This window comes from Apis cerana, linkage group LG11, assembly GCF_029169275.1.
Source record: "Apis cerana isolate GH-2021 linkage group LG11, AcerK_1.0, whole genome shotgun sequence".
Classification (NCBI taxonomy): domain Eukaryota; kingdom Metazoa; phylum Arthropoda; class Insecta; order Hymenoptera; family Apidae; genus Apis; species Apis cerana.
Window position 1 is genome coordinate 13,461,973 of NC_083862.1, and position 27,735 is coordinate 13,489,707.

At 41.1% G+C, this 27,735-nt stretch overlaps 1 protein-coding gene, 2 long non-coding RNA genes and 1 pseudogene across 13 annotated transcripts in view; 2 read left to right on the plus strand and 2 right to left on the minus strand.

Moving 5' to 3' along the window:
• The window catches only part of LOC107995857 (catenin delta-2), a 39,301-nt gene that overhangs the window by 8,217 nt on the left and 3,349 nt on the right, over window positions 1-27,735 (minus strand). For 4 of the 10 annotated variants that reach the window (XM_062082099.1, XM_062082098.1, XM_062082097.1 and 1 more), the window contains exons 2-9: window positions 4,527-4,605; window positions 3,960-4,025; window positions 3,052-3,093; window positions 2,827-2,956; window positions 2,220-2,502; window positions 1,942-2,067; window positions 1,605-1,664; window positions 666-1,288 (exon numbers count right to left, since the gene is read on the minus strand). In XM_062082099.1, coding sequence (XP_061938083.1) covers window positions 666-1,288; window positions 1,605-1,664; window positions 1,942-2,067; window positions 2,220-2,502; window positions 2,827-2,956; window positions 3,052-3,093; window positions 3,960-4,025; window positions 4,527-4,558 — 1,362 coding nt within the window. In that variant the 5' untranslated portion in view covers window positions 4,559-4,605. Of the gene's footprint in view, window positions 1-665; window positions 1,289-1,604; window positions 1,665-1,941; window positions 2,068-2,219; window positions 2,503-2,826; window positions 2,957-3,051; window positions 3,094-3,959; window positions 4,026-4,526; window positions 4,661-27,735 lie in introns of those variants that run through there. The other 6 variants (XM_062082105.1, XM_062082104.1, XM_062082103.1 and 3 more) reach the window with 5 other exon arrangements.
• On the plus strand, window positions 7-7,052 carry LOC107995858 (uncharacterized). 2 transcript variants are annotated; one of them, XR_009832012.1, is made up of 8 exons: window positions 7-358; window positions 455-574; window positions 690-1,268; window positions 1,457-1,866; window positions 1,957-2,062; window positions 2,150-2,634; window positions 2,718-4,085; window positions 4,287-7,052. It is a non-coding gene; the product is annotated as an uncharacterized LOC107995858 (long non-coding RNA). The 2 variants fall into 2 exon arrangements; XR_009832011.1 differs by lacking the exon at window positions 4,287-7,052 and having other exon boundaries at window positions 21-358; window positions 432-574; window positions 2,718-3,287.
• Window positions 6,651-15,499, minus strand: LOC133666997 (uncharacterized). Its single transcript, XR_009832013.1, has 2 exons — window positions 9,065-15,499; window positions 6,651-8,894 (listed from the first exon to the last, which is right to left on the minus strand). It is a non-coding gene; the product is annotated as an uncharacterized LOC133666997 (long non-coding RNA).
• Window positions 19,980-20,803, plus strand: LOC114577821 (uncharacterized; annotated as a pseudogene).

Here is a 27,735-nt window from a genome sequence, read left to right on the forward strand (position 1 = left end):
CTCTAATAAATTGACACGGCAAAGTATTTATTTTGTTAACCACTTCACTGGCCGACATTTCAATAAATTCTCCGTTCCGTTCGAGTTTCCGTTAGAGCTGTGACCGGTCGATCGATCTTGTCGATGCCATATTGAAAATTTTCGATAGATCGATAATACCGTTGCAGGATATCGTTAATGGATGCAAGTGACCTTTCTATTTCTCTTTTCTCCTTCTTATTTAAAGTTATTATTAAAACGTAAAAATATTATTTGCAGAAAGAACTCTAACCAGTTTCACCTGCTCGATATTATCGACACATCGAATTATCGACAACGCAACAATAGTATCGATATAAATACGTATACATCGTTAATGGTAGGCACAATTCTAACTTCTTTTCCCGAATTATTTTTAACATTCTTTCTTCAAATTTTGATTTAAAAACAAGTACAAAATTATCACGATTACAAGATTGCGACTGGACAAGGGAATAATTAAACGAAATTTAAATCCAACGTAAACGATTCGACATAACCTATTACCACGTTCGTCCACGAAAGAATACCAACCGAAACGAAACAAAGAATAATGGTGAGTAACTTTCGAGAACTGTAAGAATATTCCCAATAATTCTCTCCAATCAAATAAATACTTTTCTCCGTGTTTACTCCCCTCCCCTCACCTCGCACGAGGATAAATTCCACAGGACCCCCGTAACCAGTTCCTTGACGTCCGCGTCGGACGTTCTTCGCAACAGATTGATCAACGCCGGCACACCGCCCGCGTTCTTGATGGCCCTCTTGTTCTCATCGTTCTGCCTCCCGTACGACAAGTTCCTCAACGCGCCGCACGCGTTCCTGTACACGTCAGGATTGTCGTGATCGAGCAACTGCACCAAGGGCGGTATACCACCTAAACTTCTCGTCTTCTGCTTGTTGGGATCGTCCATGTAGCACAGATGTTGCAGGTAGGCGGCCGCGTTCGCCTTGATGATGTTGTTCGGGTTGCTGAGGAAGCCTATCACCTCCGACAGATTCGGGTCCCGCCATCTCATCGACTTCTGGTCGTCGTCCAACGGGCTTGCCATCCCGGGAACCACCGGGTGCCGGGATTGCAGCCGTTGTAGGTGCACCTCGTCGTCGAACATGCCAGGTGGCACGCCCGTGGGCAGCGGGACCGGGTGGCCCTCGTCGTAGCCGGGCACGTCGCTGGGAACTGCGACCGGGCCTACCCCGACGCCAGGGCCGTATCCGACCGGCCCGTATGGGGACGGAGACACGTAACCGTAGGCCACTTTATTCTCGTCTGGAAACGGAGACGGGCGAAGTGAATGAAATGAGGTTAGGCCGTTTTGAGGTTAGGTCGAGGGCAAGAGTTGCGGTGCCCCTCTCCGTTTTGAGCAAGTTGGACAAGTAGCGGTTGCACAAGTAGTAGTCGAATAACGCATAATTCACTCGCATTATCTTATTACAGCAATGGTTGGCAAATGATGGAGCACGATAAGGTGTTTGGATCAAGGCAAATGGATCAAACGCAACAGTGATGAGAAAAGAAGGGGAGGCAGAGATAGAGAGAGAGAGAAAGAGAGAACGTGTTAAATAAATTATTGATGTGACCCTACCATGAGGATGCTGAGAGGGTTCGCCGGAGTCATCCATATTCCAAGAGTTGCTGATTTGATCTAGAGAGAACACAAAATAACAAACGAATGTCAGGCATAGAGATAATTAAAGTGAATTATGCTCGTTGCGCCCTCCTGTGTGCACAGACACCGGACAGACAGAGATTCCAACCCCCATGCTGCAACACGATGATAGCTGAATATCTCGTTATGGAGCTGTCTAGGTGAACGTGGCTACGCTGCCTTCGTGTGAATTTGAACGGTGAGAAACAATGGGGCGAAAAGGGGGGGAAAGCTAATGCTTCTTAAACCCGTTTCAAAGTATTACCGAACGTACCATATTGATCTCCAGGACCACCAGGACTAGGAGTAATACGATAATGATCTTGCAACGCGGGATTCAAACCTGGATCGATGTCGTTGTAACCTCCTTCCACGTACGGCGCCGCCTTGCGCAGGTATTCTTTAAGAAAGAAAAATAACAAATAAAACGACAAATAAAACGGAAAGAGAGAGAGATTTTTACTCCGCGGTGTAATTTTCAGAGATAATTTTCGTCCCAAGGTGATAAGATGGCGTCATGGAGGATATAAAAAAAAAAAATAAACGTCTTACCATGCGGAGGCGAGGCACGACTGTGCTCCGAGGGACTGTGAGGGCTGTGAGGGGAATGCGAGCGTGGCATGTAGATTCCATGAGGTCCTGGATACCCTGGTTGGGGCGGGTAGCCGAGGTAGGGCTCGTAATGCTCGAAACCGACCATGTACGAGTCGGCCGGGTATCGTCGGTCCGCGTGTTGATAGTCCTGGGACATCAACGGCACCGACATGTAGCTCACCGCGCCCGGATCCGGCTCCATGTGTGATACCTCGCGCACGACCTTCGACACGTTTGTTACCTGAAATTAGTTTTTGCGATCAGGTCGAGGAGAATGGAAAGATACCGGGCGATAGTTTTGGTTATTCTTCCGAGAGAATAGAGATTGAGAAGATTTTGAAAATATTGGGAACAATTTGGTGGAATATTTTGGGTGAGTTCTCAGAATATTAAAAAAAATAACAAGAACATTGAGAATTGCGTATTATTGGATTAATTTCCATGCGAAAATTTCAGAATATCGCCGTTCCTGATGAACGGTACGAGGCGGGAACAATCGTTAAGAGTAAAAGGAAATCACGGCAGGGCAAATTAGAGCGTAGGTAAAACTGGAAACGGATCTCACTTGTTGAGTAGTTTGCTGCTTATGGCTCCGGATGAGTAATGGATCCTCCTGGACAGATAAATGAGACGAATGCAACGAATGGGTATCCGCCTGGCCGTTACTTCCGTGGTAATCTGCATCACTCTGTCCGCTGCAAAATGATCCGCAATAATGATCAATTAGAGATATGCTCGTCCCATCCGGCCAACAATCGCCGATTTATTCGCTTAAGATTCGATAGCTTACGTGTATTGCGGCATGTCGGGGCCCTTCTCCTGGAGAACGCGTCTGGAAAAGAAATACACATGGAACGAATCACTATTTGCCCCGATTTGTTACGGTCCGCGTGCCATCAAAACGAATATTGAACAGCTAAAATAATTTCGGTGGATAATTTTGGAAAAGAATGAAATATATAAAATAAGACGAGATAAAAAAGAAATAAATAAATAAATAAAGCGCACACCGAGCTGAAAAAGTAATACAAAGTAACGAAAAAGTAAAAGGAACCAAGAACAAAGCGAAGCATTCAGATACGAATCTAACTACGTTAAACTACCTCGTATCCTCGTCACACATCACTCTCAACCATGCTAAATAATAAACGCGAAACGAACACGAATGTTAGTGCGGCCGAAGTTACTCATTCTGACGACTCTTTTCGATGATCCACCTTTGAAAATTGCTTGCAACGCCTCGCGAGATCTCGATGGACGGGATATCTGTATCGAATCTACAGGGTATGTACGTTTTGACAGTATTCAAGTATTTTTTATTTATTTATTTATTTTATTTCCAATAAACTGACAAAGAAAGATCCTTTAAAGAAAATCGAGTTAAAATCATTTGAGAATTATGTAAAGACGATGAAGAAGATAAAAAAAAATATGATGGATATTGTTAAAGCGTACACCCTATAGAGCACTTGGTATATTCGTACTTGAAGGAGGCATAAATCGTTCTTGTCTCGACGTTAAACGCCCCATCGAGAATCTCGACGAATTCCGAATTTCCGATTCGAAGCTTCGCTTTTTCCAAAGGAAAAATAATACACGAACAATGTAGATCCAACGATGAATAATAATAGATCTGTTAATCGGTCGCGCTCGCGCGCTCAGAATGACTAACCTCGTCGATTAGGTCATGTTAGTCACCTCTGCGTGATCTCAGTGTGCGTTATGCTGTGCTCCTGTCTCTCGACGATTCGACGATTCACCAGCCTGGCATTAATAATTTCGCTCTGATTAATATACGGGTGCCGGGGCTACGTGCATCCTAAGGTGCGATCTATTTTCTAACATATCTTGTAACTGTCTTTTTCATTATTGGTGGTCGTGTGGCCGATTCCCGGCCTCGTGTGTGCATTCTCATTTTTTTTTTCCATTTTCTTTTCAAACATCGAGGCTCCAAGGAAAACGGGCCGAACGACAGCGTAGATAGACGGAATAGATAGATAAATAGAATTTTTATTTCTTTTCTAGCCATTACCGAGAAAACGAGTTTCGCCAATTGGTCGACGTTACGTTTTTTGCAATAGCCGTAAAATAGAGAGAGAGAGAGATAGAGAGAGAGAGAAAGAGAGGGGAAAGCGGAGTTCACCGATGATTCCCCTCGGTTGGAGAAGGAAGGAAAGAGTAATAGAGCGAAAGACAGAAAGAGAACGTATTAATCGTTTACGAGACTCTCCTCGACAGAGAACTCGAGTAGAGAAAGACACTTACAGACAGGAGTCAACCAGCTGATTATTTGACATACCAGCTGATTTTTCGTCTCTTGCCGCTCAGCAGTCGATGACGTCCCCTGGAATCATATTAAAACGACAATTCTTGAGAAGATTATCGAGAGAGAAACTTTTGAAAAATAAATCGAGAGGATATTCGTGCGATACACAGCTCGGCTCTGACGAATCAACCGTCAACTGTTTACGACTACTCGAGCCTGTTAACGACCATCGTATCGATCGGTACATTAGCGGAGGAGCTCTAATTAGCAAGGCATACGCACTTGATACTTCTTTCGTGAGGACAAGTTGAGAGAAGTTTATTATCCATCCGGTTGAAAAAAACTTTTCACGATCTTGATCGGGCATTGTTGTCAACGAGAGGAAACTTTTTCTAAAGAAGTTTGACGAAGGATTCTTGAATGAAAACAAGTAAATAAAATATATATATATATATATATATATATATCGATGACTAAAGTTCGTTAGAACGATCCGATCGATTTAATCTCTTTTTTTTTCTCTCTCTCTTTTTTTAAATTTATTTCCTTTTTTCACTTATCCTTAATTAATTTTATCACTTCAACGTAAAGCGCGTGCAGTTAACAGGTGAAGCGAAGGTATCACGCGAGCGCCGCGCGTAATCGCGGCATTAAAATATAAAACGAGCAGAAGAGTTTAATTAATTTGTCGCCTCGCCACCCTTTTGTCGCGTGTTGCGATTGGCTGTTACTCGGTATGCGTTATACGCATATACATACATACATACATACATACATATATATATACGAGGAAAGTTTCGCTAACGAATTCACCTAACGCAACTACGACCTCAGAATTTCGTCAGAGGGCGTACTAAAAGGATTCCAGCCAGTTCGACCGGTGTCGTCGGCCAATTCTATTCGACTAACGAACTTCGTTTCCACGTTTATTGTTCTTTTTTCTCCACCCACGACGTAATCGCCTAGGGGTCTCTACCTTTCGAAAATGAATTATCGAAACTCGAATGCCGGGACGAAAAATATCGATGCTAATATTCAGGGAAAATTCTTTTATAGAAATTCCAAGAAGATGAATCATTATGTAAATATATATGACATCGCGAGAACATTTTGAACATAAATATATGGTGTGCAAATTCTCAGAAATTTCCTCCCGATTGTATTTAATTGAGGGTTAGACTTTCATCGGTCCAAGTTGGCGCAACTTTGCTCCGGTTAATTAAAGAAGACTACTGTTTAATAACCGGTTGTCAACCGGGTGGACGCCAATTTGGCCCACTTTTCACCGACTCCCCGCGAATAATATTCCTCGTCCTTCGAGCATCGAGGAATAGAGCCGTGAAAGGAGGGAACATTGTTCCCAGTTATTAAGGTATTAGGCGGTGGCACGTGGTCGGAAATTCAACGGAGAGGAGATAAAAAGATCGTGACAACGGCAAATACTGCCGTTCGCGAGGATAAGATGAAACGGGGGAATTTGTTTAAGGCCCTCTCCCTCCTCCTCCTCCCTTTTCGACCTGGATTCGAGTCGCAAGGAAATACATGTGGTACGTCCCTCCCTGTTTTCAATTAATATTAAACGGTCGATTTAATGAGATACAATAAATGAATATTCTCGTAATGGAAATACTCAAAATCCGGCAACCAGATGCACTTTATTACGATATAATCTTTTTGCAAGGTCGCATTGCAAGTTAACAAATTCTCTCAGATTCTTGTCCGATATTCAAATCAATTGTGCTTTAATTTAAATTGGAAATTTTGAATTCAACGAGGACAAAATTCTTATTCTCTCTTTTTCGGTCACATTTCCTGATAAATTAGAGGCTGGAAAGAAAGAGGGAAATCCTTCAAAATTTTCTCTCTCCCGTTTTTTCGCCCTTCTTCCCCGCCCATCCTCACGTTGCATCCGAGAAATCGATTCACCGCGCAAGATGCGCTCCCCTGCAGGATCCCACGGGAGGATCTTCGGATCGTGGAGGGAAGAAGCTTCGGGTAATTAAGAGGCTAATTGCCGCGCGCGGGTAACGAAGTGCGCGATTTCCGCTCCCCGAGACCGCGGCAGAGAATCGCCCATTCGACCGAAATTGCATCCTGTTAACGAGCCCTTTCTTTCTCTCTCCTTCTTTTTTTTTTTTTTTGATCCTTGAATAAAATTCCATCCTGGCGATTGTTTATCCTTTTCTTCCGTTCCTTTTTTTTTTACTCTTGCGTGTGTGTAAATAAGGGTTTGTTCGAAGGAAATTAGTTAGCGGAGATCGTGTTAGTTGTAATAATATAGGATTCGTAAAGAAAGGCGAAGAATAGAATCTAATTTAAATATTTCGTTTAAGCAGAATTATTACGATGGTGTATAATTGTGAGCTCGTAATTATGAGATTTATAATTATTTGAATTATTGATCGAGGAAATAATAATAGAATCTCGGATCGTAATAAGATAATTTTGTTATACTATGATAATATATATATATATATATATTTTTTTTTTATACATATATAATAATAAAAAGCTACGATTTTTTTTAATAAGATTTGAATTATTTCGAAACGAAGGAATAGAAAATACGATTTTTGAGGTTAGGTCTACAGAATTTTGAATTATCTCCACAAGAAGGAATGGAAAATGCGATTTTTGAGGTTAGATCAACAGACTTTGAATTATTTCGAAACGAAGGAATAGAAAATACAATTTTTGAGGTTAGATCTACAAACTTTGAATTATTTCGAAACGAAGGAATGGAAAATATGATTTTTGAAGTTAAATTTACAGACTTTGAATTATTTCGAAATGGAAGAATAGAAAATATGATTTTTGAGGTTAGGTCTACAGACTTTGAATTATTTCGAAACGAAGGAATGGAAAATATGATTTTTGAAGTTAAATTTATAGACTTTGAATTATTTTGAAATGAAAGAATAGAAAATATGATTTTTGAGGTTAGGTCTACAGACTTTGAATTATCTCGACAAGAAGGAATGGAAAATATGATTTTTGAGGTTAGGTCTACAGACTTTGAATTATCTCGACAAGAAGGAATGGAAAGTGCGATTTTTGAGGTTAGATCTACAGAATTTTGAATTATCTCGACAAGAAGGAATGGAAAGTGCGATTTTTGAGGTTAGATCTACAGAATTTTGAATTATCTCGACAAGAAGGAATGGAAAATGCGATTTTTGAGGTTAGATCTACAAACTTGGAATTGTTTTCGAGACGAAGCAAAGCGTAATTTGAAATTCTAAAAGACGTAGATATATTTTTCGAAGTAATTCGTCGTTTAACAGATTTAACCTGGAGACTCGAACTCATAAATGGATCACAAATCTATGCGCTTCCTTCATTCGTTTCATTATTTTCTTTCATAAAAATAAAAATATCTCATCGGAATTGCTTCTGAATAATTTAGTTCTCATTTTTTATCATAAAAAATAATTCTATAATAATTTAAAACACAATAAATACAATAAATATTTGCAAATTTCTTTATAGAATGATTACAAAAGAGTTCACAATTTTTTATTATGAACAATTTTTGTATATTTTAAAGAATTATTCTCCTCTCTCTACCTCACTTTTTTTTAAGAAACTCCTTGGTTCTCTTTCCTTGTCCCCCTCCCTCCAGTTTTTGAGGTCTTCTTTGTATTATCTTTTCCAAATTTTTTTTTTTTTCGAAAGAGAGAAGATTCTTTTTCCTCTATTATTTCGTCTCAATTTTTCATTTACTCTCCTTCTCTCTCTCTCTCCCTCCCCTTTCGAAATCCAAAACAAGTTTCGATATTTTTATCCCAAGGCTCTCAAGATTCCCTCCATTTTCTCATTTTTTTGGAAGAAGAGGAGGGGGAGAGAGGGGCGCCTCGTGAACCTTGCGCGATCCTTTCGCCTTAATTTCTCTAAAATTCTCAAAGTGGACAACATCTCGAGAGAAGAAAGCCTCCAAAAGAGGGAGGGGGAGGGGCAGAGACTCTTCACCGCCGCGGCGATAGCCCGAGTTTCCACCACGAGCAATCCTAGAAACACTTGAGACTTGAATAGACGGGGAGGGGAGGGGAGAGGTGGGGGGAGATCCAATAGTCGCACACAGAGCTCGCTCGCTGTCCAATAGAATCTAGAAAAGTAGATCTAGTTTAGGCAGGGCCTCGAAAGAAGTTCGATTCGAGAAAAATTCAAAGCGAGTCCAAACCCGAGTTTGGTGGAAAGTTTGGCGGTGGTGGATAGCCATTGGAGGAACTCCGTAAATGGACTTATTTAGACGCTCTTTCTTCCTTTTTTTTCTCTCTCTCTCTCTTTTTACATTGATCTGATCTCGCTTCACTACTTTTCAATGATTCTGCGGATTCTTCGTGCACAACGCTTCCGGAGGATCGATTCTAAAAATATGGAGATTAACTTATTCGTTATTAGCAACCAAGAGAGCTCAAAAAGTTAACGAATATATATTACGAATTTATCCGTTAACTTTTTGCGCTTCCATTAGACAGAGAGAATTAGTTTTGTCCTTTATGATAAACTTTCGTTGGATTAAATTAATTTTAATTACTCTCGAGTTCGATATTCGTTCAGAACAAGTTGCTCTTGGCTGGAAAACATTGACGAGAGAAGTCGTTCGAAATGGAATGGATTATCGACGAGGATAAATTGTCCATTCCTCTCTTTCTTTTCGCCTGTCGAAATTCGCCATCGCCGTCTTCATCACTCGTGGCGATGGCGTCTTTGGGGGGGCAGACGCGTGTCAACAAGTCGGGATAAAACCACGCGTGCATTGTTCCCTCCTTCTCCCCCGTTGGAAAATTACGTATTCAAAGCAGGAATGTTAAACGCGTGCCCTGGAACGCACCAGCGCCCTCTACGTTTCTTTCATCTCTCTCCTCCCATCTCGATCGGTATTGTCGGTATCGTGATCCTCGAATTTTTATTCCGCGTCGATATACTGTGTTTTATCTACTCCCCTTCGTCTCTCTTTCTCTCCCGATTTTTCTTAAAGTAAAGTAGAGAAGAAAAATTTGATTTGAGTAAGTGGAAAAATTGTGTTTTAAATTTGGCGAGAAGAAAAGATTGAGTTAAGAGTTAGTTTGGAAGTGTCGTCGCTTCGAAATCGTGATTGATCGATACGATTCATTTTCATCGAATTATCATAAAATCCTCGTGTGTGTATATATATGGGAAGATTTCGATCTCTTAGTGAAGAAAAAGAATTTTTTAAATTTTATAAAATTTGCCACGATTTCATAATTCGATTTCGGAGATTTCGAGATTGATCGATACGATTTATTTTTCGAATCAATATAAAATCCTTGTAGCAAGATTTCGATCTTCTAAATTTTTGAAAAAATTTTACAAATTATTTTACAAATTTTGTAAAATTTGGCATAATTTCTTAATTCAATTTCGGAAATTTCGAGATAGATCGATACGATTCTTTTCGAATCAATATAAAATCCTTGTAACAAGTTTCGATCTCCTAACGAAGAAAAAAATTTTACAAATTATTTTACAAAATTTGTATTATAAATTTTTGTAAATTTCGGAGATTTCGAGATAGATCGATACGATTTACTTTTCAAATCAATATAAAATCTTTATAGCAAGATTTCAATCTCCTAAATTTTTGAAAAAAATTTTACAAATTATTTTACAAATTTTACAAATTATTTTACAAATTTTGTAAAATTTGGCACGATTTCTTGATTTAATTTCGGAAATTTCGAGATAGATCGATACGATTTATTTTTCGAATCAATATAAAATTCTTATAAGATTTTGGTCTCCTAACGAAGAAAAAAAATTTTTTAAATTTTGTAAAATTTCACGATTTCACGATTTCATAATTAAATTTCGAAGATTTCGAGATTGATCGATACGATTTATGTTTCGAATCAATATAAAATCCTTGTAGCAAGATTTCGATCTCCTAAATTGTTGAAAAAAATTTTACAAATTATTCCACAAATTTTACAAACTATTTTACAAATTTCGTAAAATTTGGCACCATTTCTTAATTTAATTTCGAAGATTAATATACGATACGATTTACTTTTCGAATCAATATCAAAATCCTCATATTAACATTCCGATCTCCGGGCGAGGAAAAAAGGAATATTTACAACGATTTCCAATTCAATTTCAAAAGATTTCAATTTTCCAATTTCGATCGACTCTTCCCCGATCCTTAATTTCCCCTTCGACGCTCGAGCGGATGCGTGCGCATGCGCGCGGAAAGTCGGCCCGTGCCGATGAAATATAGACGAATTTTGGAGGGGCGGTCACAAAGCGGGGAAGAAATTTACGAAAATCCCGCCAACGGCAGTTGTGTGTAAACGAACTTTCGAAAATTCCGCGGTCACCGCAAGGGGAGGGAGGGGCGGGGAAGGATGAAACAAGCCCCCGATATACCGTCGGGTCATAGATCAACGTCGACCGGAATCGCGTCCACTCTTTTTCACCCTGGAATATCGAACAAATCCGGGCGGAAGGTAGGAAGGAAACTTCGAAACTATCTCACCAGGGGGGTGAAAAATTTCGTTCGACTCGAATCGATGATTCATCGATCCCCCTTAATAAAACAGAGATATAAAGCATACGAGATAATTCGAAATTGTTCGAAAAAATCTCCCTTTTTTATTTTCGAATATATTCTCCTCTTATATTTAAAAAAAAAAAAAATCGATTTGGAAAATATTTGAATATATAACTCAAATAACTTGTATGATAACTATACGCGAGAGTGCTACTATTTTTTTTTACTGCTACTTCGCGAAAATTAAAATTAAAAAAAAAAAAAAAAACGGGGTTGGAGTGTTCGAAACGTCGAGATACGAGGAATTATAAATATACACACACACACACACACATACATACATATATATATTTGTATATATATATACATACATATATATATTTGTATCGATGACTTTTTCGATACAAATGGCGGCCTAAAAGCTTCATCGAATGTATCCTCCATCCACGGCCGTCCACGGTGGTGGAAAAAGTTTTTCGTGCGGGGGAATGTAGGGCAACGTCGCCCGAGGCCCGAGAAGGCGTCTGGCGTATTAGATTTTTTTTTTTTTTGCACGTCAGGACGGATTCACAGGTAGACCCCCTTTGCAGGGAGGATGAACGTCCCAGGAGGGACGTGTGCCTTGGCTGCCCTACAATCGCCACGATGACACCACCCCCCTCTCTCTCTTTTCGCAATTTCTCCGGGAATATACGGTTTTAATCAGTTTTAATCACAAAGTGGATTCGTTCCCTCCTCTCCGATGGAAGATAAGTTGGATAATTTTCCAAATAAATAAATATTCGTCCACCGAATATCTGTTTTTAATCGAAAATATTTATCGTATCGTGTTTAAAAATATTCCAAATCCTTGTTTCAATCGTTCGCAAAGCATTCGAATCTCTTCGTCATCCGAGTCCTGCTGGACACTGCGAGATTTGTGATAATGGATATCTTCTAACAGCAAGAATTATAAGTGTAAAAACAGAATAAAAATAAAATTGGTTTGAAAGTTCTCTCGGTGGAAGAGAGAGAAAGAGAGAGAGGGAGAGAATATGCTAATGAATATGCATACGTACGATAACGGAAACGGGTTCCTGAAACGGGCGACTCCTCGCTTAAAACTGTTTAAAAAGCACCGCTGGTGAGCATCGATTGTCGTTACTGTCGATTGTTACTGTATACGTACAAACTGGGACAATAAAATAGGAGAATTAATTCGATGGAGAAAGAGAGAAAGTTTCAATTATTTCGTTAATTTTTACGTACCGATAAAAGTCGAGGCGAAGGGGAAGCGGATTTAGGGTAGATAACACGGGGACAAACATAGAATTGTTTGTACAGGTGTCGATCCGAGTGAGAACACTCTTCCAAGCGTGTTACATCGTTGCAACACTTTCGATGACAATTGTCCGAGAATAATTGTTCCATTTTCAAAATTTCTCCTCTCCTCTCGAGGAAAAGTTCGTTCGCGCGTAGAGAGAGAGAGTCGAATCAGTTTTTCCGTGTTAATAAAATCGGGGCGCCGATTTTAAATCGGTTTTCGCACGCCCGCGTTCCCATGCAAGATTAAGCGGGAACTAATTAAGGCTACGAACGCTCCAAGGACACGCCCGAAATCCCCGGCTCATATTTTAAATGAACGCTCCTCTCCAATAACAACTGTCGAAATTTCAAATTCGATATTGCAAGTATCGTGAAATATCTACGAATTGAAATAGATATTCTGAAAATGTAGGAATAATGCTGGAGGGGGGTGGGGATTTATCTCGTATGCACGCGCATCGAATATCCATTATTCCGCGTGCTATCGATAATTAATTACGATGTACGTGGAGAAACCACTTGGTTTTTTAATAAAATTCTATCCAGGTATTTTTTTTTTTTACCTGGTAGCGCGAAAAAATTAACCTAATTTGCCCATCCCCTGCACAAGAGAAGATATTACCCTCCCAGAGGCTCTAAGGGAGGGGGGAAAAGAGAGAAAATTTGTTCCGAGAATAAAAACTATTTCCTCCTCCTCCTCCTTCTCTTCCTCCGCGAAGTCGTAATTTTTCCTCATTTGCGCGCGACACGATTTAAACAACTTGATCTATTCCGATCAAACCAATATTTAAACACATCTCGTGTCTCTCGAGCGTCAGATTCACCCGCCCTCAAGATTAAACAATTAGCCGTAACTCTCGACCCAATTCGGCCCTCGACTCCGTACCCCTTAAGCTCGAATCTTCTCGCTTTTCCAATCTCATTTTTCCAAGTATAGAGAATTAATATAGATAGGGATGGAAAGAGAGAAGCGTGGAACTGACAGGATCGCGTCCACGATCGAGACAGATATAATAATTAACCAGAAAGATCGGCCGTGTCCTGTCGATACGTCCTTCAGGATTCACCAGGATTCTTCGTGTCGTTGAAGCGCAATTGATTCGCGGGTATCGAAAGTAGGTCGTACTTTGCGGGAAGAAAAACGACCAGGTAAATCGATCGAATCGTGTGGTTTGAATTCCGCACGGAAGGATATCGATCGAATGGAAAAATGGAAAATCTCTTTTCTCCGATAATCTTCTTTCGACCATGCGTAAATTCTTTATACGGAAGATATACGTAGTGACAGTTGATTCTTACAGTCGTACGATGGAGAAAATTTAATAGTTGAAGTTACTTGGATAAGTTATTTCGATGATACGTTCTTCAAAACGTAATAATAATCGCGGATAATTGTGGCGAAACGGATCGATGTATAATAGGTACGAATAAATAAATGTTGTTTTTAACTTCGTTACTTTTCCAACCGGTTCATGCCCAACTCTGACTTTAGTTCCTTTTTACGCCACCGCTTTTCATATGTCGTGCGAATCGTAGAGTTACTTCGTACACCGACGATATCCATGCGTCAATGGACTTTGATACAATCGATATTATTATACTTTTACCGATATTTTATTTTAATATTGGCAATTTTTATACAAAAAAAATAATGGAGCGCGTGCCACTTTATTCGCGCGAATAATAAAAATGAAACGCACTTTTGCCATCCGCGTGAAAATATATATGAAGAAACGTCGCGTAGAAAGAATATTGGAACGCAGTTACCGTCGCGAAGCGTGTTAATAGCTTCGCGGTTACGAACGAAGTGTTCCAAAACATCGTATACGGTATGTGTTTATATACACAGCGCAAGGAGAAATTCCACGAAACGAACATTCACGCGACGTCGAGTGACTCGCGAGTTTGTTTATTATGACGAGTTATTAATCCTGTCCTCAAAATATACTATTATATATATATATAGCGAGCGTAAATTCGAATCGATCTTTATTTCAATCGCTCGTGCAACGTTCGCTCTCGCATAAACTACATCGCGGAATATCTTCGTGGTTGGAAAGCGGTTAAACGACGGTTGCAAGATCAATTCTGAAGTGGTTCTCGTTCGAAAGCCCTCGAGCTTTCTCTTTAAAGAAGCTCGTTCCCTTTATTTATAGAAATAATCGAATCTTTACGAACCGTGGTTTCGTGATGCATGTTGAAAATCTGTCTCTACGACCCGGGAATAGGAAAATTAATCGATCAGACCTTGGAAATTGCCCGACATTTGTATGCACTTAGATATATACACAAGATTGTAAATTGGAGGCGCACGAGATTCGTGGGAGGAAGAATCGATGAGGAATGCGGGTGTCGGGTGTCGGTCTCGACAACGCGTTTATCGCCTCCCTTCGAGACAAGACTAAACAACTGTTTAGCTCGATAACAGGCTGGAATTTATCCGGAGCGTACATCGCGTTTGATTCGGAATGAACACGACGGAGGGGCTCATCAGACACTGTGCAAACGCGTGTTAGATAGGATGACAACGTGCAATTGATACTGTGCTTATATTGAACTTCCTTTCGAGCTTCTCCCGCGAGAGGGAACCCTCTCTCTTGCCCTTCTCGCGCGACACCAAGACACTCCTTCCATTTTTCTCAATCAAATTTTTATTTTACACGGAACGTACGAGAGAAGCGATCTTATTATTAATCGATTTCAACGATCGAACAATTTAAACTTCACTTGTTACGCGCATTCCCATTCACAAACACTTATCCAACCGTATTCTTCCCACACTTTCCTTCCTTCAAACTCTTCTCTTAAATCCAATTACAGGGAAACGAGCATCAGAATCCAACCATCGATCGGTCACCATAAACCGTTCCATCGTGAATCGATGAAGCGCGTTTCTCGACCCATGGAGAGAGAGAGAGAGAGAGAGAGAGAGAGAGAGAGAGAGAGAGAGAGAGAAGATAGCAACCACACACACACACACACACACACACACACACACACACACACACACACACACACACACACACACACACACACACACACACACACACACACACACACACACACACACACACACACACACACACACACACACACACACACACACACACACACACACACACACACACACACACACACACACACACACACACACAGGAGAGAGAGAGAGAGAGAGAGAGAGAGAGAGAGAGAGAGAGAGAGAGAGAGAGAGAGAGAGAGAGAGAGAGAGAGAGAGAGAGAGCGTCAATGGTCGCGCGGACACGCGCGGGGAAGAGGGCGAGTGGACGAAAAAGAAGCGCTTTCGAATCGCGAAACGGGAACGTTCGCGAGGCGAACAATAAGCTCGAATCGGTGCCGTGACTAGGCGACCTTCAAGCGAACCCGATACGAGGCCAGCCATTCACCGCGCCCGCTGCACACCGTTCAACGCGCGGGGCCCGCTTCAATTTCCCTTAATTGGATCACGCGCAGCCACGATTAAATCCCTTCTGTCCTCGTTCACGCGTGGAAATGATGTTTCTGAGTTCTTTTTCTCCTCGGGAGGATGATTGACAATGTGAGTAACAACGATAATTCCGAATGCAATTCGAAAATTAGAATCGATTCACAGTCCTACTTCACTTATCGATAATAGTAAAGTTTCGAAAATAAGAGTCGAAAATCATGGAACGAAGTAAATTTATAGATTCGTTTAGGATGAACAGACGACATGGATCTGAGTGAAGCTTGCGGTATTTCCAGATCTTGTCGCAATCCTTTCACCGGTAATGTCTCACTTCTGCGGGATTGGAATCGATCCACGTGGATCCGTGCGAACCTGATCCTTGGTTTTCTGAACCGGACTAGGCGCCGCGTGTCGTGGAGCAGAGACATTTCGATCTCTTGTCTCGTCATCTTGTCTCATCCTCGCTTATGAAAGGGGAGGAAAAAGAGGAAGAAGGTAAACTTAATAAAAGCAGCGCAGATTTCCCTTCCTCCTCTCCCGAATTGAAACACTGCACATCGAACTAAAATAAATGTGCGAATAATTAGGAGAAAGAATAAACGCGCGAGTATTTCCATTTCATCGGGAAATTTAAACTTAAAACTTTAAAAAAAAAAGATGGATCGAATCGTTCAAATTGCAATTACGTAAAATATTAATTTCATACCATAATATTTGTTTCGAAGACTTGTTTAAATAAACGAAATTCCGAGATGTTTCGCAAGAAACTACTGTTCCTAAATTACTTCGTTCAAAAAACAAACGGACGTTTGTGATTCCGCCGTGTAAACACGAATCTTCTACGAATCCTTCGGATGAATTTTCTTGGTCTCTGTAAACGAGGGGAAGAGAGAGAGAGAGAGAAAGAGACACGATCGTACTTGAACGGACCGGTGCTACCTGTCGCTCGCTCGACGAGCCAATAAAGCGAGCTCGGCACGAGGCTTTAAAGAGCGAGAGGGGCGAGGGAGGGGAGGGCGGACAGGAAGAACGAGGAGACAAAAATTAAGTCACGCTACCAGTTCTCCGCGGGGCACGAAAAGCGCGTACGCGAGGGAGGGGGCGATGGCCGACACGGTTCGGAACACGCGACAACGAGACACGAGACGAATGTTTGCCCTGGAATAATAGCCTGCGGGCCAGACGCGAGCGATTTTCACCAGTGGCTGAGAAATAATCCCGGCCCAGTCAGCTTTTCCTCCTCCCTCTTAATTTCGCTTCCCCTCCCTCCCCTCCCTTTCCATTATTATTCTTTTTCTTTTCTATATTCCGTCTTTTAATTACAATTTAAAAAATACACCTCGAAAAAACGGAAGATACGTACAGAAAGAGAGAGAGAGAAGAGGTGTTTTTTAATCAACAACCAGTAATTTCACTTTCTCGACCCGTACTCGTGCTACATACATACCCATCCCGTGCCTCTGAAATCATAGCGATGACAGAAGCGTCCGACGGATGAACCAGAAATACGTTCTTACATATGCCGGCCGATAGATCGGACAAAGAGAGTTATATAGAGGGAATTCTATATTCGAAACAGAGAGACGGACAGAAAATGCGATGGGACAGGGGAGGAGTAGAGGGGAACGAGAGGGGGAGTGATATATCACGAGAGAACGAGAACTCTGCCGCAACCTCATTCTCCTTTCCGGCTGACGCGTTGAAAAGCTGTCTTCCCTTCTCCTCCCCTCACCCTTCCCGCTCCGCGCTCTCCCACCCAGCGACGACTTCTCCCCACCACGCGGCGCTCGGTCATCTCCCACCACCGCTCTCGATAGCTTAACCGTGCGAACGCATACGAGAGCGGCGCGTATGTTTGAATGAATGAACCGGTGGTGGGGATAAGCGCACGCACACGTGCGTACGCTAGTACGAGGAGTACGAGTATTCCCTGTATGGCTGCGCCAGTGCTTCTCTGTGTACGATCACGCGACGCCACTTCCGTTTCGTGCTTTATTTCTTTCTTCTTTTTTCCCCTGTTTCCACTATTTTTCTTCCCATTCTCTTTTCCTTTATCTTTGGTAGATGGATGTTTGATTCGAGTCGAAATTCTCCTTTTTTTCTCCCTCCCTCTTTTTCTTGGCTGGCACGATTCAAGAATAAAAAAGCGATAGTGGGTCATCGAGAGAAGTATTAAGGTTTCTGGGTACACTGGAAGAGGAATTGTTGGAGTAATAATAACAATAACGGTTGTAGTAAACTGCAACGAATTCTTAACGGAGGGAGAGTAGGATAGATTTATTCTATAACTGTTTCACCGATTTATTCCGCTCGGCTTGATCGTTCCTCGATCGATCGGAAAATAATTCGAGTACCAGGATAGTTCTTTTTTTTTTTCCGTGTCTCGTATGCAATTGTACCGGATCAGCAGCGTTACTCGTCGCGTAGTTACCGTACTCGGGGGCCGGAAACGAATTACAGTTTATCGCGTTCCGGTGAATCCCTTATTCGTGAAATCGATGGTGCACTCGAAATAAAAATAAAAAAAAATATATACTCGCTCGGCAAACCTGGTAATTTCCACATTTTAATCAAGCCTGATAATTCGATCTGCATCGAGGAAGAAGATTCGCCGAAGCCAATTGAACACGTATCTGCACGTTCGAGTTCGAGTTCGAGAGAGAGAGAGAAAAATGAAACTAGCGAAAAACGACAGAAAAAAGTGGAGCAAAATCAATGTCGGTTAATTTTAATCAACTTCTTCGCTTCTTTTTTCTTTTATTTATTTACTTATATACACTTGCTTAGTTTTGCAAAAAAAAAAAAATTGAAATCCTGTTATGGAGACGAATATTTATATCGCCAAGTTCAGCCACTAAATTTCGTATTCACCGAGTTGGCCGGTGGAAATAAAACCTCGTGGAAAGAAGTCGGAAATTCGCTGTCACCTGAACCCGGATAAAACTTTTCCCTAACGAAGACGATAATGCCGCTTAAATATAATACGATTTTTCCTTTCGCGATCATTTATCATTTAAAAATTGTAGAATTGCAAAAATACAATTTTTGGAAGGTGGGATAGGGAAGGCTGGTTCGAGTCAACGCTTCGAAGGAAGGACCTATTTCCTAGGGGCGTAACTGCAGAATCAGTACAGAAACGTTTCTCTATGGTTGACACGTGTTTTCTCTTCCAATTCATTTCTCCTTTTTTATATATATATATTCTTTCGTTTTTGTGCTATTTATTCCAAGAATTCCAATGAATAGAATTTTTGTCGAAATCTTCCAAGAATTTGCGAAACAATGAAAATTCATAGTTTTAAAATTTTCTTAATTATTCTCGAGGTTTCCAAAAATTTTCTACATATATATTCACCGTGGATGAGGCAACGACAAATTTTTTTTTTGAGTATTTCAATCCGAAATACCAACCGTTTAATGGCCACGATAAATATGCGAAGGAAAATGTTTAATCGGCAACGATTGCGACGATACGCAAACATTGCACAATTAAGCGATGCATCGGAGCTGCACCGATATCACGCTTGGGTGAAAGCGGCGCATTAAGATGAATCGAAAAAGCGTTAATCATACGCGTACCAGAGTTGTTTCGCAAACGAACGTCTAGATTATTGCGCAACCCCCCTCCATTTCTCGACTCGCGCGCGTACTCGTTTCACGGATGTTCGTACGTTCGCGATGAGAAAATTCTTATAATTAGTTGATCGAAAGAAGAAGAAGAAATATGACGAATTGAAATTAAATACAAACGTTTCGAAGCATCTCAAAATACTTCTCTTTTAACTTGACATTGACATCTCCTCTTTATTGTTTCGCTCGAGGCGACCAGGCTAAAAAACAAGTACAAGATACGCGAGGACAACTTTTTAATAGTTCGTTGAATTCCTCCATTTCCCCCTCTCCTGAACAATTCCCGAATCTGAAATACCGACGGGAAAATGACGAACCGAATACACATGATCGATATTCGAAACACGAAGAAAGGTTATATTTACACATTTATCGCAGCGCGAGAATGCGAATATGGCAATATAGGATTACGCAAGAAAATCGGCATGCAGGCGATGCGTATCGAATTTCGCGAATATCGGTACAGCTTCATCAAATTCCAGCTCGCGAAACGTCGAGCCGTGCGCATCGTAACATCGACGCGCTAATTTACCGGCAGAGGTCGGGTCGGACGATAAATCAGCCTCAATTAATTCGCGATAATCGAATGCACGCAATCGATTGTTGCGGTTCTCGTAAACAGCTCGCTTCGCTCCGTTCCTTACGAATTTTCTTCTGGAATTTTCACGAGGAGAGGAAAGAGCTGTTGGGGAAAAAAGAGAAAGAGATCGAATTAAGTTTCCTCGTTCGTTCAATTTATCGACGGAGAAGAGCGCCGCGAAGAGAAAAATGATCACTATCGGTGATACGAAATCGATAGAAGCTTCGATGGAGGATCGAGGGTTGAGAGAATGAGAAGATCGACTTTCAACGTTGTGGTAAATGCGAAGTAAAGCACGAGGAAAATTCTCATCTTCGATTCACTTCGGAGGATATCTTTATTCCTTAAGGAAAATCAAACTAAAGTGACGGTTATGGCCGGAAGAAAAAGAGGTATCCTATCGAAGGAAAATTGTTCGTAAAAAATCCTCTTTTATTAGAATATATTTATAATAGAATATACTTAAATTTTATTTTATTTTTTTTTTTTTCGTCAATTGCACGATTTAATATATAAATATATAACACGAATTCATTCTTCTCTCTTCATTCATTCTTCTCTCTTATTCGTCAAAGGAGGTACATATTTTTTCGGGAGCACCCTGTACGATCGCTGATGATAGACCGACAAGCTGGAAAATCAGTTTTTCCCAGAGCTGGGGAACCGAGGAGCCCCACCCCCTCCCCGGTTTATTGCATTGGAACGCGGCTTGGTCCCAAGAGCGTGCGACAAACTTGTTTTCACCTTTAGCTCCTCCAAGGGATTCCGCCCTTGCCGTTGGGACAAAGCAACGAAAAAATAAATAAATAATATTTTCTAACTCCTGATATCCCAATAATTTTTTCTATAATATAATCCAATCATTTTAAATTTCAATTTATCATTCGTAAACAACGATTTTAAAAAATATGTATCAACACGAAAAACGAAAAAAATTTTTCTTAATGCGAAAACATTTTACTTTTATACATTCGTTAAATCGTCGCCGTACGTATAACTTACGTAATCGTGAAATTTGAGCTGACAATAGAGGAGACGAGTAACGACTATCCGATCCCTTTTATTATTATTATTACGAAGACGGTCCATTCAAATTTAACATCGGATATTTCCTCGTTCTATCCATATCCCACCTGTGAATCCATATATATATATATATATATTCGTTATTATTCTATTATTATTTCGTTGAACCGCGAGAATTTTTCGTCCGAGAGGGTTTTTCACGGATATCGACGGGAGGATTCAAAAGTCGGCGGCCATTTCTCTGAAGTAAAAGTTGGGCAGCCGCTCAACTGTCTGCGGTAAATCGGAATCCGTCTAATTAACGCGGTTACGTTGGCCGGAGTGGGGGGCGCGCCTAATTTAAGTTTTCAGCCTCGCATTCGAAGTCACCGGGCCAAGCGCCCTCACACACGGCCCCACCGGATCAAAAAGTTGCGAGCCTTAATCCTTTATGCGTTTACGAAGGATTTCCTTCCCTGTCCCCCCTTTTTTATACGTAAAAGAGGGAGAGGGAGGAGGTCGATCGATATTCGTTTTTCTAGATTTATTTCGGTTGAGGAAGAAGAAGTGGAAAAACTGATTTGAAATCGGATGGAAATGTTGTGTATATGAGTATGTATATACGGAGGAAGTTTTTCGTTAATGAAATATTCGAAAATATGATTTTCATATTTTTAAAAAATTTTAATCGAAATTAATTTTAAAGTATCTAATAAATCCCCTTGAGTGATACATGTAACACATTTCTGCGACCGGGTGTACGTGGAAGAAATGAAGGTGGATGAATGCGGCAGCGAAAAGGAAAATGATACACGGAGGAGAAATATGTTCCATTCCATGCGAAATGGAGCGTGCAACATCAAAGAGCGATGCCTCTGATCACGGAGAGGAAATTCGAATTAGTTGCTGCTCAGGTGGATCGATTCATTGGGAGGAAGGTAAGGGGGATCGAAAAAAATTGTGGGATTAATACGAGAAATTGGAGCTCGAAGTTGGAACTCCAAATATAAGAAGAAAAAAAAGAATTATATAATTTCGAGTTTCCTGTTTGAACTTGTAATAAACGATTTACTTTCTTCATCAAGGGAATAATTTTGAAAAATTTGCAGAGAAACGAATTTTGGATAATCGAATATTTATAAATCCAGAACGCGTTAACCTGAATTTCCATCCAACAACAAATATAACAGAGAGATACCCGTACTCTTCCTCGAGAGCCCACGCACAAGGAATAACGTGGAACGTGTTAATCTAGAGGCGCGGCAACCGGGAAATTCGAGAGCATCCGGTGCTCTTAATCGACCGAGTGGGGGATTAGAAGTTGAAGAGTCGATTATTGATCTTGACGCGAACTCTGCCTGGACTTTTGCCCCGGTTTAATAACACTTCTTCTTTTCTTTTTTTTCGAAGAAAAATCGCGAGTTATTCGCGATGACACCCCGCTTCGTTAATGGACACGCGACTGCGATACAATTATTCCAGAATTAAAGGGAATTTCTGGTCAGGGGGGGCGAAAGAATAGGCGTGAAAGCGTTCACCTCCTCGCGAAACGCGAGGAGAAGAGAGGAAAAATACACGGGAATGGGGATTAGACTCGTTCCACTGACACGAAACAGAGAGAGGCGAGGTCCTTTAATTTCGGCCGACAAAAAAGGATTTGGCCTCGACACTCTCGTGGAAGAATTTTTTTTCTCTCTCTCTTTTCGATGGAGGTTTCGGGGAATATTGGATTTCCGGAAGAAACTTCCAGCGGAAATTAATGGAACAAGGTGAAGTTTCTCTCGAAGGATATCGACTGCCATTTTCCCGTTGTATTTTTTGATCCACGTTTCAACAACATTTTGCGCAACAAAGGTAATTTGTAGAAAATTTTATAGAACATTGTTAAACATCTTCGAAGTTGGCCGTACTTATATAATTTACAATATAATTTGTCTTCCTCCAAATATATATATATATATATGTATCTCACGAATACATTAACAAGTCTGATTGGTTAATTTGGAAATGCCTATTTGTCACATATATTAATCCAAAACGAAGATCCGTATCTGATGCATTAGCCTAGGCATACAATCCTAGAGAATTCTAAATCGTATAGATATAACTTAAAAATGTTTTTATTTCTCGTAATGCGTAGAATAATTTGCAACGATAATTTTGAAAAAATTTCAGTCTCAGATGATCCTAAAGTAACTTTAATATAATAAAATATAATAAATTAATATAATAAATTAATAAATTAATATAATAAATGAAAATAATTTTTACGATTTTGAACATTCAAATTATAGTTCCTTCAATTATAGCACTGCTACGTAGCGTGCGATGTCAACAAACCGTTTGAAGTGGAGATAAGGCGGTCCTAGCGAAGGACCCCTCTCGCCCCTCGGGCGTCCCGCGAGACTTTTTTTCCAGCGATGAACAGTGTACGTTTCGTTCGAAATATCCAATAACGCTCGTTCGTAAAAGAAGAGGAAATTTCTTCGAGTAATACGTTGAATAAATTCGTTTGCTTCCTTATATAATAATCACAGTCTTTATAAAAGCGTCACGGTTTTTACAAAGAACAGGTTACGGGTAGAAAGAAAATTTCCATCGCGAACGAACGACAGAGATCGGGCCGTATATTCGTTATCAAACGAGCGCACCTTCATCCTAAAAAATTTACCCGGTTCTTTGGCATAAAGTTTCACCCGAGACTCCTCAAACGAGATACCAGAACGGAACCAGCCCTCCACCCGGGGCACTTTCAATTCCTCGGGGTGTTCCTCTGTCGCGCGTAGGTGGCTCGATAGCGATCTCTCTGTTCCCCCCGACGAGGGGATGCGTTCCTGGACCCGTGAGAAGACTTCCGTGGCTCAGACGGAGATAGCTTTAACGGGAGAGTGGAAACTATCAGAGGATGGGGTCATCGTCCAAAGAGGCTCACGACTCTCTTAAATTCAAATTAACCAGGCGCAGTCTCATTAAAATACAATTATAGTCTCCTATATGGTTTCAACTATATACCAAGAAACTGTCTCTATTGTTATCGAGACGAATTAAAGGAAACGTTCTATAATAATAATTCAGACGATACCGGAATACGAAATTCGTAAGAGCAATAATATTAGAATTTTCACTATTATACCCGCCTTAATTCACGCGATGCAGAAATTCCTAGGATATTCTCGCTAACAAAAGGCCTCTCGAGTTTTCTCGGCAAACGGAATCGAAGGATATCGGTTGAATGTCGAAGACAGGATCGACCGAGTAATTCGTAAAACGGAAACGAGATACAGTTCTCGGTTGTCGTTCCTGCGCAACGACGCTTGGCAAGGGAACCACGAGCGAGTTTATCTCTTTTATCTCTCGCCGGAGCGTTTTGCTCGCCGTATTCGGCAGAGAGGAGGGGTGGGGGGGCGTGTTGCGAAGCCCGTTTTTCTCGGCAAAGATGACGCCGCATTCGGCGTTATCTCGACGGCGATTGCTTAACGAGAAAAGTCGGGGCAAGGCCGGTTAAGCCGCGGTTATTACCGATAATTGGCGCGATTCTTTTATCGATTCGACGCCTGATTAATTGGATGATCGTGTATGGTTGAGTCATTTGCGATCGTGGAATTAAGAAAAAAAAAAAAAAAAAATCTCCAATTTCTTTCTTTCGCAACGATCCACTCGATTATCCCGCCGACCACAGTAGATTAAATTCAACGTAAGAAAATGAATATTCATCTCTCTTGGCACGTTCCACGCCGCGTGGGATGCACACGCCCTTCCCCCATTCGACATTTTCGCCATTAAATTGAAACCTGTTGTGCTCGAATTCGATAATATTTGTCGAAAGCAACAAAAAAAAAAGAATTTAACGACAGATCAAGTTATAAACTTCCGACGGCGCGTGAACCTAGCCTTCTTTCATGATATATTTGATTCGCGTCCAACTTCCTCCGGACGTCGCCGGAGGTGGAGGAGGAGGAGGTAAAGGAGGAGGAGGAGGTAAAGGAGGAGGGGGAGGTGAAGGAGGAGGAGGAGGAGGCGAATTGTTACAAGGCTCGAACGAAGGGCCTCGAGCCGCATATAAAATACAATTTTACCACCGGGGAAACCGGCGCGTTGAGATTCGAAACAATAACGAGGCTCGTTGCCGCGGTCGGCGCGCGCAGTCTTCGGTAATCGCGCTCGGCCCATTCTTTCCCCGGCGAGGCTCCTCTTTAAGAATTGATGGAATTCCTTTCCCGCGCTCCCTCCCCCTCCCCCTCCGCCTCTCCCGCGGGACCTGTCCCCCCCGGTTTTATTCACCTGAATGGCCCGTATATACCGAACTCCCTCCAACCGTGTTCTGCTCTTTTCGTAAATTATACACTCGGTCATTACCAGCGGGCAAACAAGCGGACGCGTGCCGCCCGCCCCCGCCCCCCGGCCTCCCCCTACGAGTTTCGATCGAGATTCAGCGCAGAGGAGGAATAATGGATCGTCCCAATGGAAGAATTTTCGCGTTCATTACACGCGTATATTTACATAACGTTTATTCTGGAAATGCCTTCGTCAAGGCGCCGGTTGGTTAACGGGATTAGTTTTTTTTTTTAGAGGGACGTCGTTTGTTGGATCCTCGATTTTTCCCGATACACGATTGGCGTGATATGGTGGTTCTAATAACTGGAATAACCCGTAATCTCGTTATCTTGGATAATCGGATCTCTTTTTCAAGGAATAAAAATTGTAATCTAATAAAATGACGCGCGGATTGGAAGCACACGAGTTGGAATTCGAGTTAGTGCGAAATTTTCGAAGAATGATATATAGGAGGCTCCTCCAATGAACGATGTAATCGAGTTTTATCTCGCACGAATATCGATCCAACAGAGGGAAGAGATTAATGGAGAAACATGTTGAAAACACGTTGCGTCAAGCGAGTTCTATTCTGTTGGAAGGAACACTTGGAAGGAAGAGAACGCTCGTTCGGGAAACGGAGTCACTTCGGTGACTATTCTTTCCCCTGAATTGAAGAAAAAATCACGTTTATCGGAGATACGGGTTCTCGGATTCAATACAAATAGATCGATTAGATTAACTGTGTGGCAACGTTCATTTCCGCGATGAACAATCACCGATCTCGAAGAAATCTTTACTCGAAAACGGGGGCGAAATAAACGATCGTTTCGATTCACGAATCAAATGGACGCTTGTTCCATTTAAAACGATCGAGCCGATACTTTTCTCCAGGATGTTTCCCTAAAATTGAAAAAAGATTCCTATATTTTCATCACTCGCCTTTATTCGAAATCAAAAATGTCCCTAGATACTTTTACGGAAAATCGTGACTTTACGATCGATTTATTTTATCATATCGATTTCGAAAAGATAAAACTTTGATTTTGTGATTAGAATAATAGAAAAAAAAAATAGCATTCAATGCTCTGCTGTATTTAAATAGGCACGATCGAAAAAAATTCCTATATTTTCATCATCCGCCTTCGAAATCAAAAATGTCCCTAGATATCAATTTTTACGGAAAATCGTGACTTTACGATCGATCTATTTTATCATATCGATTTCGAAAAGATAAAACTTTGACTTTGTGATTAGAATAATAGAAAAAAAAAATAGCATTCAATGCTCCGCTGTATTTAAATAGGCAAAATCGAAAAAAAGATTCCTATTTTTTCGCCTTTATTCGAAATCAAAAAATGTCCCTAGATACTTTTACGAAAAGTCGTGACTTTACGATCGATCTATTTTATCATATCGATTTAAAAGAGAAAGAATTTCGACTTTTGAACATAGCGGTATTTGAATAACAACCTCTGAAACTTTATGTACATCATCGACACATCTGCAACGCGAAGGAAAACTTTTCACCGGTCCAGTGATTCCGATAGATAACCAGTTACGTATCGCTGCCTATATACGCAGCTCCCAGACTACAAGCCAATATCTACTCAAATTCGATTCGAGCAATTGAATTCGAGATCAAGGTTTCGCTGTCTTTCTCAAAAACTTAATTACCTGTGCACGCCACGGAACGTTCATCGAGGGAAAGATGCAAGCTTTTCGGAGGCGGCAGCCATACGAGGTAGATTAGCATAGCGTCGAACAGCGACACTCTGTGACGATTATCGTGTCCCAAAAACGCCAATGGAGTTCGAGAGAGAGGAGCGAAGCCAATAATAAAGCGGCCAATTCTCTGTTTCTCTCGAAAAAAGAAAAAACAGTATCGTGGTAATAAACTGTCTTCCTCTCTTTTCTTTTTACGAAATGAAATATTATCGTTACGGAGAATCTGGGGAACACGTGGCAATGTCACGCCAGATGCGATGAACGTCGAAGCTCAGAAACGTAAACGGACACCTAGCTGAGTCTCTCTCTCCTCGGATCTTTTTTCGAAAAAGGCAAAGATGAACGAGCTTTGGAAGTTTCAATAAAATCGTATAATTTTCGTGTATATATATATATAAAAAAAAGAAGGAGGTCAGAATTAGAAACCACTTCGTTGCTGTCCGTTTAAGCAACTTGTTGCGTTATTCGAGGGGGGAGGGAGGGAGGGAAAATAGTAACAAGCTCTGTCGAGTCGCGGCCGAGCGCGGTGTTCCAGTCAAGCAAGCTTGCGGTTTATCGACATCGTCGGTGGTTGCTGAAAGATTATCCTGTTTCGCTACCGTGACCAAATGAATAATCCGGGGAGAAGGGGGCAGGGCTGCACGCTCGCTTTTCGCTTACGAAAATACACACGGTCCGATTTCGGTTGGT